General features: G+C 45.1%; 2 protein-coding genes across 8 annotated transcripts in view; one reads left to right on the top strand and one right to left on the bottom strand.

Moving 5' to 3' along the window:
- Window positions 1–13,242, top strand: part of ECM2 (extracellular matrix protein 2) — a 68,775-nt gene extending 55,533 nt beyond the window's left edge. For all 6 annotated transcript variants that reach the window (XM_073644321.1, XM_073644322.1, XM_073644320.1 and 3 more), the window contains exons 8-10: window positions 8,656–8,795; window positions 10,399–10,725; window positions 12,760–13,242. In XM_073644321.1, the coding sequence (XP_073500422.1) occupies window positions 8,656–8,795; window positions 10,399–10,725; window positions 12,760–12,928 (636 nt within the window). In that variant the 3' untranslated portion in view covers window positions 12,929–13,242. The remainder of the gene's footprint in view (window positions 1–8,655; window positions 8,796–10,398; window positions 10,726–12,759) is intronic.
- The window catches only part of CENPP (centromere protein P), a 438,647-nt gene that overhangs the window by 121,205 nt on the left and 302,917 nt on the right, over window positions 1–14,525 (bottom strand). The window lies entirely within an intron of this gene.

Raw genomic sequence — 14,525 nt, forward strand, 5'->3', positions numbered from 1 at the left:
TATCCCGGAGGATTCAGGAGGCAACAGGGGGTCCTCCGCCAGGTAGTAGAGGTGCACAGACTCTGAGGTAACCACAGCTTTGGAGCATCCTTGGACATGCACACCGGTTAAAGTGGATGAAGCATCTGATGCCGGGTGCAGGAAGTTCTCCTGTGTGGAGTCTGGATGGGCAGAAGTCTCTTCGGGCAGGAGAACTGGTGCACTACCCACGCACATTACCCGTTGGGGCTTCTCCGGGATACAGGGAGATGAAGCTTCAGTAGGGACTTCAAGGTTGGGGTCAGGAGGTCTCAGGGAGGACAGACCCTGGCGTGACGGCTTGCCTCTACGTCTAGCACGTCTGGACTGCCTCTTGAGGTTGGGAGAAGTATTCCGGAAAGCGTAGTCACCCTGTGAGGATTCTGGGTGGGCAGTAGTCTCATTGGGCTGGAGGACTATTGCGCTACCCACACACATTACCCATTGGGGCTGCTACGGGATATTGGGAAGTGAAGCTTCAGCAGGAGCCTCCGGGTTAGGATCATCGAAGACCATTAGAAAGGCCACCAGGAAGGCCATTAGGTCCAGGAGGATCGGATCCTGTGTTTCATATAGGGGGTTGATCCATTCCAAGGCATCACCCGCCAGGTAAGACATAATGAATGCCACCTTAACCCGATCGGTGGGAAAACATAGAGGGTAGAACTTGAAGTGTAGCATGCATTGCTCCACAAATGCACGACTTTGTCTAGGATCCCCATAATAACGTAGCGGATCCGCGGGAACGAGAGCAGATAGATCCATCTGGACGGGTGCGTAATTCGCCTGGAACTCAGCTAAAGGAAAAAAAATATATATATTTATTTATTTATTTTAATGCATGTATTCGCTGGAAAACTTCTCAGAGAGCGAAGGCCGTGGGGCTCAACGGGAACCATGGCCTGAGCATGCTGTTATGCACACGCCCGGGCTGAGCGGCGTGTGCGTGTGATTGTAGTGATTCCACTGGACCATGAACCGGAGAGTGCCTGGAGGGGCGTGACTAAGTATCTGGCCGATCCGACCAAGATGGCACGACGGCATACGACGCCAGTGCACCAGGGAGAAACCGGGCAGAGGGACCAGGTGCTACTCCAGGTCAAACTCCGGACACGGGGGTTGACCCACACAGGGATTACTGGATCAGGCTGGTTAGGCTGGCGCACAGACTGGAGGGTATAGGCAGGCACGACTGGTATGCAGGCAGGCGGGTAAAGGCAAGCGCAGCTAGAGTGCAGACAGGGAGGCACTAGCAGGTAGGAACACAGGCGGGATAGGACCCAGTACACACTGGGACTCAGGAACAATACAGGTAGAGGGGTACAGGCAAGCACAGCTAGAGTGCAGACAGGGAGGCACTAGCAGGTAGGAACACAGGCGGGATAGGACCCAGTACACACTGGGACTCAGGAACAGGCAGGTTAGGCTGGCACAAACTGGTGGATATAAGCAAACACGGCAGGTATGCAGATGGGTGGATACAGGCGAGTATGCAGGCAGGGAGGTACTGGCCGAAGGGACGGGCTGGAGCACAGAAAGGTTAAGACCCAGTACAGACTGGGTCACAGAACCGCAGATGCGGTAGACAACCACAGCAGAGAGGGAACGCCCGAAGCGGTGGGCAAGAACAGAGCAGGACGGGGCTGCAGGAGCAGCGAGCACAAGCAGGGCAGGACAGGACTGCCGGAGCAGCGGGCAGAAGCAGGGCAGGACAGGACTGCCGGAGCAGCGGGCAGAAGCAGGGCAGGACAGGACTGCCGGAGCAGCGGGCAGAAGCAGGGCAGGACAGGACTGCCGGAGCAGCGGGCAGAAGCAGGGCAGGACAGGACTGCCGGAGCAGCGGGCAGAAGCAGGGCAGGACAGGACTGCCGGAGCAGCGGGCAGAAGCAGGGCAGGACAGGACTGCCGGAGCAGCGGGCAGAAGCAGGGCAGGACAGGACTGCCGGAGCAGCGGGCAGAAGCAGGGCAGGACAGGACTGCCGGAGCAGCGGGCAGAAGCAGGGCAGGACAGGACTGCCGGAGCAGCGGGCAGAAGCAGGGCAGGACAGGACTGCCGGAGCAGCGGGCAGAAGCAGGGCAGGACAGGACTGCCGGAGCAGCGGGCAGAAGCAGGGCAGGACAGGACTGCCGGAGCAGTGGGCAGAAGCAGGGCAGGCTAGAACCACCGGAGCGGTGAGCAAAGGAGTCAGAGCAGGCTAGGCTGAGTAGGGGGGACAGGGCTCTGTTCACACGGAACAGACAGGAAGGGAAAGGCAGAGCCAGACACCCACAGGGTACTAGCAGAGAAGTAGCGAGTGGACCACAAACTCACAAACGGGAGTACAGAGACAACAAGCAGGAGTTAGGTACGAGTTCAGACTCTGCAGAAAAAGGAAGGGAACGGACATAGAGGCAAAACAGGTAAAGGATAGGAGAGAGTTCAGACTGGAACTGAGTGTACGGAGGAGACCGACACTGCAGCGGAATACAGGAGCGGGTCTGGGAATACGGCCCCCAGAGAGGCAGGACGAACAGGCAAGGTGCGTGTTCAGACAGGACAGACAAGATACAGGAGCAGGTCTAGGTAATCGGCCCCTAGAAGGCAGGAGGAACAGGCTAGGAGCGTGTTCAGACAGGTCAGACAAGATACAGGAACGGGTCTAGGTAATCGGCCCCTAGAAGGCAGGAGGAACAGGCTAGGAGCGTGTTCAGACAGGTCAGACAAGATACAGGAACGGGTCTAGGTAATCGGCCCCTAGAAGGCAGGAGGAACAGGCTAGGAGCGTGTTCAGACAGGCCTGGAAATACAGCCTCCAGGATAGGCAGACAAGAGAACACAGAACGGGACCTGGCACCTTCAGAGTGCAAGCACACACTGAATGAAACACTATGCTCAGGCAGGAATAGATGGGAGCAGCTGAGCTATATACCAGGTGACAGACAGCAATAGGCTGAGGACGCACAAGGGGTGTGACCCACAGCAGGTACAAAAAGCAGGAAGTGATCGGGCGCCGCCCTTAAGCAGCAGAAACAGACACAAACAGACAGCATGGAGGGAAGCCAGAGAGACATTCTGGACAGGAGATCAAGTGCGCGCTCTTGCACAGTGGGAGATGGACCACTATGCAAGGACGCCGCCAGGTATGTTACAGATTACAAAACACCTGAGCAGGCCATCGGCGGCTTCCAGATTTTGTGGTGTACTTTCGAGCCATCTGGTCTACTGTGTCCACTCCAACCTTTGTTTTATTGTAAAATTTTACCGTTTCCGTTTTTTTTTTCTTGTCGTTTCCAACTGCTACATCTGGATGAAGACTACTGAGCAAAATGACATTCTTATTTGGTTTACCTTGGTAAACTGTAAAAGTGATATCACCATTCTTCATTAGAGTAGTCTCATATGTATTTGTTCGTAGGTTTTTTGCCAAAGATGGAATCTCTTTTCTTGCACGGTTCATCGTTCCCACAATGCTTCTTCTCTTGGCTTTCAGTGTATTGGCAAGTTTCAATGAAGTGAAAAAATTATCTGTAGTAACATTTCTTCCCTTGTTCAAAAATGGATCCATTAGTTTGAGAACAATGTGTTGTGCAAGAGACTGATCAGCCGGTCGTTGTTCATCTTTTCACAAATATGGAAACCCGTTGCAGAGGTATTTGGATTCTACGTCAGCTACCAGCTAGAATTTTATTCCAAATTTGTCCGGCTTATTGGCTATATATTGGGTGAAAGGACATCTTGATTTAGTTGGAAAAAGCTGTTCATCAACTGTCAGGTTTTGTCCAGGTTTGTAACACAGTATACAATTTCCAATGAAGCGATTCCACACTTCAGAAAATAAAGCAAACGTGTCATTCTTCAATGTATCAGATCGGGTGGATTTGATGTCAAATCGTACAAATCGCATCAATTCTTCGAACCTACAGTACAGACCAAAAGTTTGGACACACCTTCTCATTTAATGATTTTTCTGTATTTTCATGACTATGAAAATTGTACATTCAAACTGGAGGCATCAAAGCTATGAATTAACACATGTGGAATTATATACTTAACAAAAAAGTGTGAAACAACTGAAAATATGTCTTATATTATAGGTTCTTCAAAGTAGCCACCTTTTGCTTTGATGACTGCTTTGCACACTCTTGGCATTCTCTTAATGAGCTTCAAGAGGTAGTCACCGGAAATGGTTTTCACTTCACAGGTGTGCCCTGTCAGGTTTAATAAGTGGGATTTCTTGCCTTATAAATAGGGTTGGGACCATCAGTTGTGTTGTGCAGAAGTTTGGTGGATACACAGCTGATAGTCCTACTGAATAGACTGTTAGAATTTGTATTATGGCAAGAAAAAAGCAGTTAAGTAAACAAAAACGAGTGGCCATCATTACTTTAAGAAATAAAGGTCAGTCAGTGCGAAAAATTGGGAAAACTTTGAAAGTGTCCCCAAGTGCAGTTGCAAAAACCATCAAGCGCTACAAAGAAACTGGCTCACATGAGGACCGCCCTAGGAAAGGAAGACCAAGAGTCACCTCTGCTTCTGAGGATAAGTTTATCCGAGTCACCAGCCTCAGAAATCGCAGGTTAACAGCAGCTCAGATTAGAGACCAGGTCAATGCCACACAGAGTTCTAGCAGCAGACACATCTCTTCAACTATTAAGACGAGACTTTGTGCAGCAGGCCTTCATGGTAAAATAGCTGCTAGGAAACCACTGCTAAGGACAGGCAACAAGCAGAAGAGACTTGTTTGGGCTAAAGAACACAAGGAATGGACATTAGACCAGTGGAAATCTGTGCTTTGGTCTGATGAGTCCATATTTGAGATTTTTGGTTCCAACCACCATGTCTTTCTGCGACGCAGAAAAGGTGAACGGATGGACTCTACATGCCTGGTTCCCACAGTGAATCATGGAGGAGGAGGTGTGATGGTGTGGGGATGCTTTGCTGGTGACACTGTTGGGGATTTATTCAAAATTGAAGGCACACTGAACCAGCATGGCTACCACAGCATCTTGCAGCGGCATGCTATTCCATCCGGTTTGCGCTTAGTTGGACCATCATTTATTTTTCAACAGGACAATGACCCCAAACACACCTCCAGTCTGTGTAAGGGCTATTTGACCAAGAAGGAGAGTGATGGATGCTACGCCAGACGACCTGGCTCCACAGTCACCAGACATGAACCCAATCGAGATGGTTTGGGGTGAGCAGGACCGCAGAGTGAAGGCAAAAGGGCCAATAAGTGCTAAGCATCTCTGGGAACTCCTTCAAGATTGTTGGAAGACCATTTCCAGTGACTACCTCTTGAAGCTCATCAAGAGAATGCCAAGAGTGTGCAAAGCAGTCATCAAAGCAAAAGGTGGCTACTTTGAAGAACCTAGAATATAAGACATATTTTCAGTTGTTTCACACTTTTTTTGTTAAGTATATAATTCCACATATGTTAATTCATAGTTTTGATGCCTTCAGTGTGAATGTATAATTTTCATAGTCATGAAAATACAGAAAAATCATTAAATGAGGTGTGTCCAAACTTTTGGTCTGTACTGTACTTCTCGGCATAGTGTCTTGAAAGAAGCGAGGACCCCAAGTACTTGACCACAAGGTTTTTACAGAAAGACCATTTGCATTATATGCGCCCCTCGCATATAATATTGCAGTAAATGCATCAAGCTCGATTAGAGAAACTGTCCATTTATCATCTTCAAGTTTCTGACAAGCCTCCATTTCTGTACACTTTTTTATGTGGCGAAGTATAGGTTCATCAATTAGCAACCTCCATGCACTTGATACATTCCCATTGATGATCTCCCATTTGGCATAAGGGGTGGGTCCACCTGTTTCTCGTAGAATGTTTTGTTGGGACAGTCGGCCAGTAGATGCAGAAGCAATTGGAACAACTTCCCACACAGTTCCATCGCGACAAGTCTCTTTATGACCCACAGCAGGTGGAATGTCCACTGTACTTTTCTTTCTCCCTCCGTATCCAAAATATTGTGGTTGGGTCCCTCTTCCTCTACCTCTTTGCAATTGTGGTGTGGCCGTACATCTTGTTGACGTAGTAGGACGTCCATCATCCTCTCCAGAATCTTCGGTATCGTCAGTTATATCACTGTTACTGCTTGAATCTGATTCTTCGGAAATATCATGAGGAAAATATTCTTCATCAGACTCTGAGTCTATTTGTTCCTGATTTTCTTCTTCTGACTCATTTTCAGATAAATTCTGAAGATATTTCAAAATTTCATCACTTGTCAGACCCCTCTGCTTACTCATGCTTCAAATACACGTCGCAAAAAGGGACTTGTAAGATAGCAGAAGTAATAAAACGACACTGTACAAACATGCAGAGTTGTAGCTTCAACTGTAATGTTTGCTACTGAAGTGCAGACAGAAATCGCTAGAAGAGACATGGATCAAACATGTTTAGACAAAACAAAATGCTGAATCATCCCTGATATGCAAAGACACAATTACACTCTACAACTAGGGAGAAGCACTGTGATTTTCTGTACTCTGTAATATTAGGTGACTTGCCTACTACTACTTTTATGTATGGGGTCAAATTGACCCCTTCAGTACTTATAGGTATGAATTGTAAAATCCGGGCCCCTGAAAAAATTACAATTCATTTTTGTGTCCTAAAATATACACTACCATGAATAAATAAAAGTCATAAAAACTCAGAACTCATTTGTTAAAATTTTAGAAATGATAGATAAATAGCAAAAGGGTCAAAATGACCCCTCCGGTAGTTCTAGTGCTAATCCTCTTCCTCTCTGAAGAGACCATTTGCATATTTCCCAGAGGAGCATTGCGGCTTAAAAGTCTCCTCACCTTGGAATGCTTGACATGTCACTGTCAGCAAGGAGAAACGTTACCCCTTGGGTACCAATTTATTGACATAACGCTTGTTGCTTTGGAGCTCTTTATAGTAAATCAATCTCTTCAATGAGTTTCTCCATACATAAACACTATGAATAAAACTGTCTCCTATATTCAGATCCTAAAACTCAAAACTGCAGGTGAAAGCTTGGCCAGTCATACATTTATAATATTCCATGTTGCCTATCTCAATAAAAAAAAATCATGTAATAAAAGACCAAGCTGCATTTGATAAATAACTGCTCTACATTCTCCAAGAAAATGAGGGACCCGAGAGAGGAACTCTGTGTATAATGCCCATATGCCCTAATCTAGAGCTATAAAGAGAGGTATTGTCACTGTTGAAGAAACACTTCAACTTTTTGTTGAGTTTTATGTCTGATGAGTGGCATAATTGGTAAATCACAATTATTACTTCTGCAGCTGTAGATGTTTACTAGATGTAGGTAGTGTATTGCATATTTGGGTCTTTTTTTCTCCTTACGGCAGCTTTTTTTTTTTTTAGAATCACTCCCATGAACTTTTATTTTTTCACTAAATCTGTGTATATAGTGTGGGTGTGTTAATATATTTGTCTACTGCCGCCTTCTCTGGGATCCAGTACTGTTCTGCTCCTCTTCTCAGTGACATCACCGCTCTGCAGACTTTTCGGGCCACACTGCGCTCTGTGTGACCTGGAAGTGGCTTTTACAATGTAAACCTATGGAGCGTCAGAACGAGGCTCCATAAACTTACATTGTAAAAGAGACTGCCGGCTCAGGCATAGAGTGACCCGGAGAGTCTTAAGAGTGGTGATGTGACTCAGAAGAGGAGCAGAACGGCGCGGGATACCGGAGAAGGCGGTGGTAGATGAGTATATTAACACACTGACACTACATACACAGATTTAGTGAAAAACAAAGTTCATGCAAGGGCTTCTTTAAATTGTATACTTTCTCTCTCCATGTCTAATAAATGGGCCGACACTCCCTGATGTGATACCAATCAGATATTTTCATAGTGCCTACCTTCTTCGCTCACAGCATATAGTCTCATACAGACATGGAGAATGAGTTACTGCTGCCCCTTCCCCATCCTCATTCCTCTCCTGTGTTTTGTGTTTATTGGGAAGAGGGGAGAAAGCCGCTGCCAGACATCTCTGGCAGTGGCTTATCACCAAGGAAAGCCAAAGAATCGGTTCTTTGAATTTAAAGTTGCCCAATACTTATCTCCCCCAACATTGTCAGTTGGTGCAGAGTCGGAAGTGGCCCCATAGACATTAAATGGTCAGCTGGTCCACTGAAATAGGCTGATTCAGCCAACTTTCACTTAAAGTGTGTGGGGGCCATTAGGCACTGACAGAATCCTAAATATATGACCAAGGCCTTAAAATTCCTCTAGAAAACTACAAGTGATTGATGGAGAAAGTATACTATATAACTTTTCATCTCGCAATGAATACAAATTATTTGCTGAGACTGCATCCATACTCTTTTAATTAAAAACATCTGATAAATGGTTAGACTAGTTAATACCATCTGGGATCTCATATATCCAAGTTGTGCCCTTGAAATTCTTTCTTTAAGTTTATGAATATATGCAGAATATTGTTTTATGCAATTTAAAAGTCTATTTCACAGTCAGGTAAGCTGTATACCATATGCCCATGTATAAACATAAATCATATTTATAGTTCGCTTACTGCACAATGATTTGGATTTAGATGTGGCTCTTGGCTCACATATTCATGATAACAGAAAAGTTTTGAAATGATTGATTCTATATTTTTATATTTTTAGGAACTCCATCTTGAAAACAACCAGATAGAGGAGATTTCAGAAACGTCCTTTAACCATACTGTCAATCTCAATACCGTTGTTTTACGGTATAACCAACTAGAGGAGACAAGAATACCTCCATTAACGTGGATATTTCATAAGTAAGCTAAGTGATAGGAAAACTATGCATGCTTTTCAAAATATGGCTGGCCTTGTGGTATAGGTACAGTTGAAGTTATAAGTTTACATACACCTTAGTCATATTCAATATAGCTCATTTTTTTCACAATTCCTGACATTTAATCCGATCACATATTTCCTTTCTTATGTCAGTTAGGATCACTAGTACATTTCAAGAATGTAAAAATGTCAGGATAATTTGAGAACCAATCATTGATTTCAGCTTCTATTTATTTCATCACATTCCCAATTGCTCAGAAGTTTTCATACATGTGGTTAGTATTTGGTGACGTTGTCTGTCTTAGGTCAAACATTTCAGGTACCCTTCCACATGTTTCTCACGTAAGTTGCTAGAGTTTTGGCCCATTCCTCCTGACAGAACTGGTGTAAATGAGTTGGAAAACTACTGCTTTTTTTAAAAACGACAGCATGTCACATCTTTCAGCATTTTTTTCAAACATAGAAAACAATGTGTAAGTGCAAAAAAGCAGCAAAAAATGTTGCGTTTAGTTTTTGCTGGGTTTTGTAGTGAAAAATGTACAGCAGGATGTGGTAACCCATTTATTTTTGTGATTTTCTCAAGTTTAAACCAAAATGTCTTGGTCTCCTCACATGAGAATGACAGTTAGGATTAGAACAGTTGAATTAAATAAGTGACATGTGTTAAACAACTGCCTGAGCAATTCATTGGCCAACCAATGTGTAAAACTAAACATTGCCTCATCAATGTGTGAATTTGAACAATACCTGACCAACTCAATGGCCCAACCAATGTGTGAAAATAAACAGTGTCCACCCTACAAAATGCTCTGCCAATGTCTTAGGTAAACTATTCCCGACCAATTCAACTCGCCCCGCTGTTGTTACATTTGTAATTATGTATTTTTTCATAAACTCCTGAACTTTTTTTGTTCAGAATAGTCACTATTTGTTCAGAAATAAAAATCTTTTTTCACTAAATATTTTGATTAATTTGCCCCTTTTTTGCAAAAATCCTTTATGGTTTCACATATGTCTTGCATTGGTGCCCTAACACCTTGCATTGTTCATGCTTGTATAGTGGAAGCGAAGTTGAACTTTGGGATCCTGAAAAACACAGCAAGAAAAGTATAAAAAAAAAACAGAAAAACATGCTTTTTGTCTGCAGCTTTTTTTTTACTGCCAAGAGATCAGGCTTTGGCTGCAGAAAAAAAAGCAACGTGTGAACATAGCCTTAGGCTTTTTTTCACTGAACTTTATGTACATGCATAACAGAGACAAAAGGACAGTGAAAAATGCACCAAAAAAAAGCAAAAAAGCAAGAAAACAGCAACAAAAATCTTGAACAACCTTCTGGAAGAGATCAGGTTTTGCTGCAGAAAAAAAACATGTGTGAACATAGCCTAACAGTAGGAGTCGTTCTGTCAGTATTTGAGAGCACTGCCGATAATGACATTCTCTGAAAGTTTACACTTAACATAGTACAGATAGGGTTTTTATACAAAAATGTACATTTCAGAACAGTATTTGTAACCACATAATCCACATTTTTTTGCAAGCTTGTTCAGCTCATTTTCTAATTCTGTTCTTTTTTTTCCCCCATAGGAACCTGGAATCAATAGATCTATCCTATAACCAGTTTTACCAAGTACCATCATATTTGCCCAAGTCTTTACTGCACCTTGTACTCGTAGGCAACCAAATTGAACGGATTCCAGGTTATGTGTTTGCACATTTAAATCCAGGGCTGGAATATCTCTACCTTTCTTTCAACAAACTCGAGAATGATGGAATAGACCCAACGTCATTTCATGGGGCATATCACTCATTAAGAGAAATATTTCTCGATTATAACCAGCTAACTACTGTGCCAGTCGGAATGGAAGATATGAAAGATCTGCACATACTGAGGCTGAACAACAATAAGATTAAGTACGTACAAAGCAATATAAAATCTACAATTATAACACATTCTGTAACATAGAATACAAATGTAACCACAACACTATGGGGCTGATTCATCAAGCATTGTAAAAGGGAAAACTCTTGTTAAAAAGCAGCACATTATTGCAATATGTAGCTGCCCAAAAAATTTGTCATTTTGACGCCATCTCCGTAACATTTGTGAAAAGTGGGAAGAGCTTTGTAGCAATGACATGGTCTAGCGCAGGGGTCCTCAAACTACGGCCCGCGGGCCACATGCGGCCCGCGGAGGACTTTTATCCGGCCCCCCGGGCTGTGGGCAGAGGAGAGCGGTGTCAGCGGCCCGATACTTACCTCTCTCCGTGCCTTCGCAGAGCCGCTGTCTTCCTGGTCTGCGCTCCCTGTGACGTCTCAGGTCAGAGGGCGCGGTGACGTCTTTACACCGCGCCCTCCCGAGTGCTGTCACAGGCAGCGCAGAGCGGGACAACGCCGCCGCGACGCTGGAGTCCAGACCTGAGCAGCGGCAGCAGGCAAGGAGGGAGGTGAGTATTGGATTTTTTTTTTTTTAATGTATGGAGGCATGGGACATAATATTAGGGGTGACATCCTGCATGGGGCATTATATGGGGGGGGTGACATCCTGCATGGGGCATTATATGGGGGAATGACATGCTGCATGGGGCATTATATGGGGGGTGACATCCAGCATGGGGCATTATATGGGGGGTGACATCCAGCATGGGGCATTATATGGGGGGGTGACATCCTGAATGGGGCATTATATGGGGGGGTGACATGCTGCATGGGGCATTATATGGGGGGGTGACATGCTGCATGGGGCATTATATGGGGGGGTGACATGCTGCATGGGGCATTATATGGGGGGGGTGACATCCTGAATGGGGCATTATATGGGGGGGGGTGACATGCTGCATGGGGCATTATATGGGGGGGTGACATGCTGCATGGGGCATTATATGGGGAGTGACATCCAGCATGGGGCATTATATGGGGGGTGACATCCTGAACGGGGCATTATATGGGGGGGTGACAAGGTGCATGGGGCATTATATGGGGAGTGACATCCAGCATGGGGCAGTATATGGGGGGTGACATCCTGAATGGGGCATTATAAAGACAGGGGAGTGATATCCTGCATGGGTCATTATATGGGGGGGGTGACATCCTGAATGGGGCATTATATGGGGGGGTGACATCCTGAATGGGGCATTATAAAGACAGGGGAGTGATATCTTGCACGGGGCATTATATGGTGGGAGAGAGGGAAATCCTGCATGGGGCATAATAAGGGGGGGGGGGGGGGAGATCAGCCTGCATAGGGCATTATAAGGGGGAAACAGCCTGCCTATAGAGGACCTATGCTGCCTATTGGGGATATTTACCTGCCTATTGGGGACCTATGCTGCCTATTTGGGACATTTACCTGCCTATTGGGGACCTATGCTGCCTATTGGGAACATTTACCTGCCTATTGGGGACCTATGCTGCCTATTGGGTACATTTACCTGCCTATTGGGGACCTATGCTGCCTATTGGGGATATTTACCTGCCTATTGGGGATATTTACCTGCCTATTGGGGATATTTACCTGCCTATTGAGGACCTATGCTGCATATTGGGTACAGTTACCTACCTATTGAAATACCGGTTGATTTAACTTTACTTGTTCTTCATTTTAAATATTGTATTTGTTCCTGTATTGTTTTTTTACTACAAAATAAGATATGTGCAGTGTGCATAGTAATTTGTTCATAGTTTTTTTTAAAAACTGTATTCCGGCCCTCCAATGGTCTGAGGGACCGTGAACTGGCCCCCTGTTTAAAAAGTTTGAGGACCCCTGGTCTAGCGCCTCAGAATGCAATACAATTTGCACTATAAACCATGTTATGGATGGTCTGTCAAATACTCTTGGCACCTGTCATGTGATACATCTGGATATGCCATTATTTTAGTTAAGTTTTTCTTTTGCTTTATTTCTGTTACTATTAATAGTGCTAAAACACCATATTTATTTTTGCGTAGGACTGTGTCTCCAAATTGCATCTGCAGTGCTGAAGATGAAGGAGACTCGAACATAGAATATCTTCACCTGGAAAATAATCATATCAATACGAGAGAAATATCTCCCTACGCGTTCTCCTGCATTCGCTCCTATTCCAGCATTATTCTAAAACCTCAGAAGGTCAAGTAACAGATTTTCCTGGAGGAATCCTTTACAACCTTATTTATCTCAGAGTACATAGTCTGTAAACAGGACTGGACTCCAAGGATACAGAAATGTTTAGAACAATACAAAATTACAGATATATTTCTTCTATTTGTAGGAATTCTAACATGACATATATTGCTTTTATGTCAAATTAGTTGTACAATTCAGAATATTGTCCTCAAAGTAGTACAACAGCTTTACTTTCCTGGACTACAGAAAGACTATCTCACAATTTTCACATTCCAAATCTACTATTATACACTGCTCAAAAAAATAAAGGGAACACTCAAATAACACATCCTAGATCTGAATGAATGAAATATTCTCATTGAATACTTTGTTCTGTACAAAGTTGAATGTGCTGACAACAAAATCACACAAAAAGCATCAATGGAAATTAAATTTATTAACCAATGGAGGCCTGGATTTGGAGTCACCCCCAAAATTAAAAGTGGAAAACCACACTACAGACTGATCCAACTTTGATGTAATGTCCTTAAAACAAGTCAAAATGAGGCTCAGTATTCTGTGTGGCCTCCACGTGCCTGTATGACCTCCCTACAACGCCTGGGCATGCTCCTGATGAGGTTGCGGATGGTCTCCTGTGGGATCTCCTCCCAGACCTGGACTAAAGCATCCACCAACTCCTGGACAGTCTGTGGTGCAACGTGACGTTGGTGGATGGAGCGAGACATGATGTCCCAGATGTGCTCAATCGGATTCAGGTCTGGGGAACGGGCGGGCCAGTCCATAGCTTCAATGTCTTCATCTTGCAGGAACTGCTGACACACTCCAGCCACATGAGGTCTGGCATTGTCCTGCATTAGGAGGAACCCAGGGCCAACCGCACCAGCATATGGTCTCACAAGGGGTCTGAGGATCTCATCTTGGTACCTAATGGCAGTCAGGCCATCTCTGGCGAGCACATGGAGGGCTGTGTGGCCCTCCAAAGAAATGCCACCCCACACCATTACTGACCCACTGCCAAACCGGTCTTGCTGAAGGATGTTGCAGGCAGCAGATCGCTCTCCACGGTGTCTCCAGACTCTGTCATGTCTGTCACATGTGCTCAGTGTGAACCTGCTTTAATCTGTGAAGAGCACAGGGCACCAGTGGCGACTTTGCCAATCCTGGTGTTCTGTGGCAAATGCAAAGCGTCCTGCATGGGCTGTGAGCACAACCACCATCTGTGGACGTCGGGCCCTCATACCACCCTCATGGAGTCGGTTTATAACCATTTGTGTAGACACATGCACATTTGTTGCCTGCTGGAGGTCATTTTGCAGGGCTCTGGCAGTGCTCCTCCTGTTCCACCTTGCACAAAGGCGGAGGTAGAGGTCCTGCTGCTGGGTTGTTGCCCTCGTACGGCCCCCTCCACATCTCCTGGTGTACTGGCCTGTCTCCTGGTAGCGCCTCCAGCGTCTGGACACTATGCTGACAGACACAGCAAACCTTCTTGCCACAGCTCGCATTGATGTGCCATCCTTTATAAGCTGCACTACCTGAGCAACTTCTGTGGGTTGTAGAGTCCGTCTCATGCTACCACGAGTGTGAAAGCACAACCAACATTCAAAAGTGA

The sequence above is a fragment of the Phyllobates terribilis genome, unplaced genomic scaffold (assembly GCF_046119375.1).
Source record: "Phyllobates terribilis strain yellow unplaced genomic scaffold, ASM4611937v1 Scaffold_8__6_contigs__length_399053987, whole genome shotgun sequence".
In the NCBI taxonomy this organism is placed as follows: Eukaryota; Metazoa; Chordata; class Amphibia; order Anura; family Dendrobatidae; genus Phyllobates; species Phyllobates terribilis.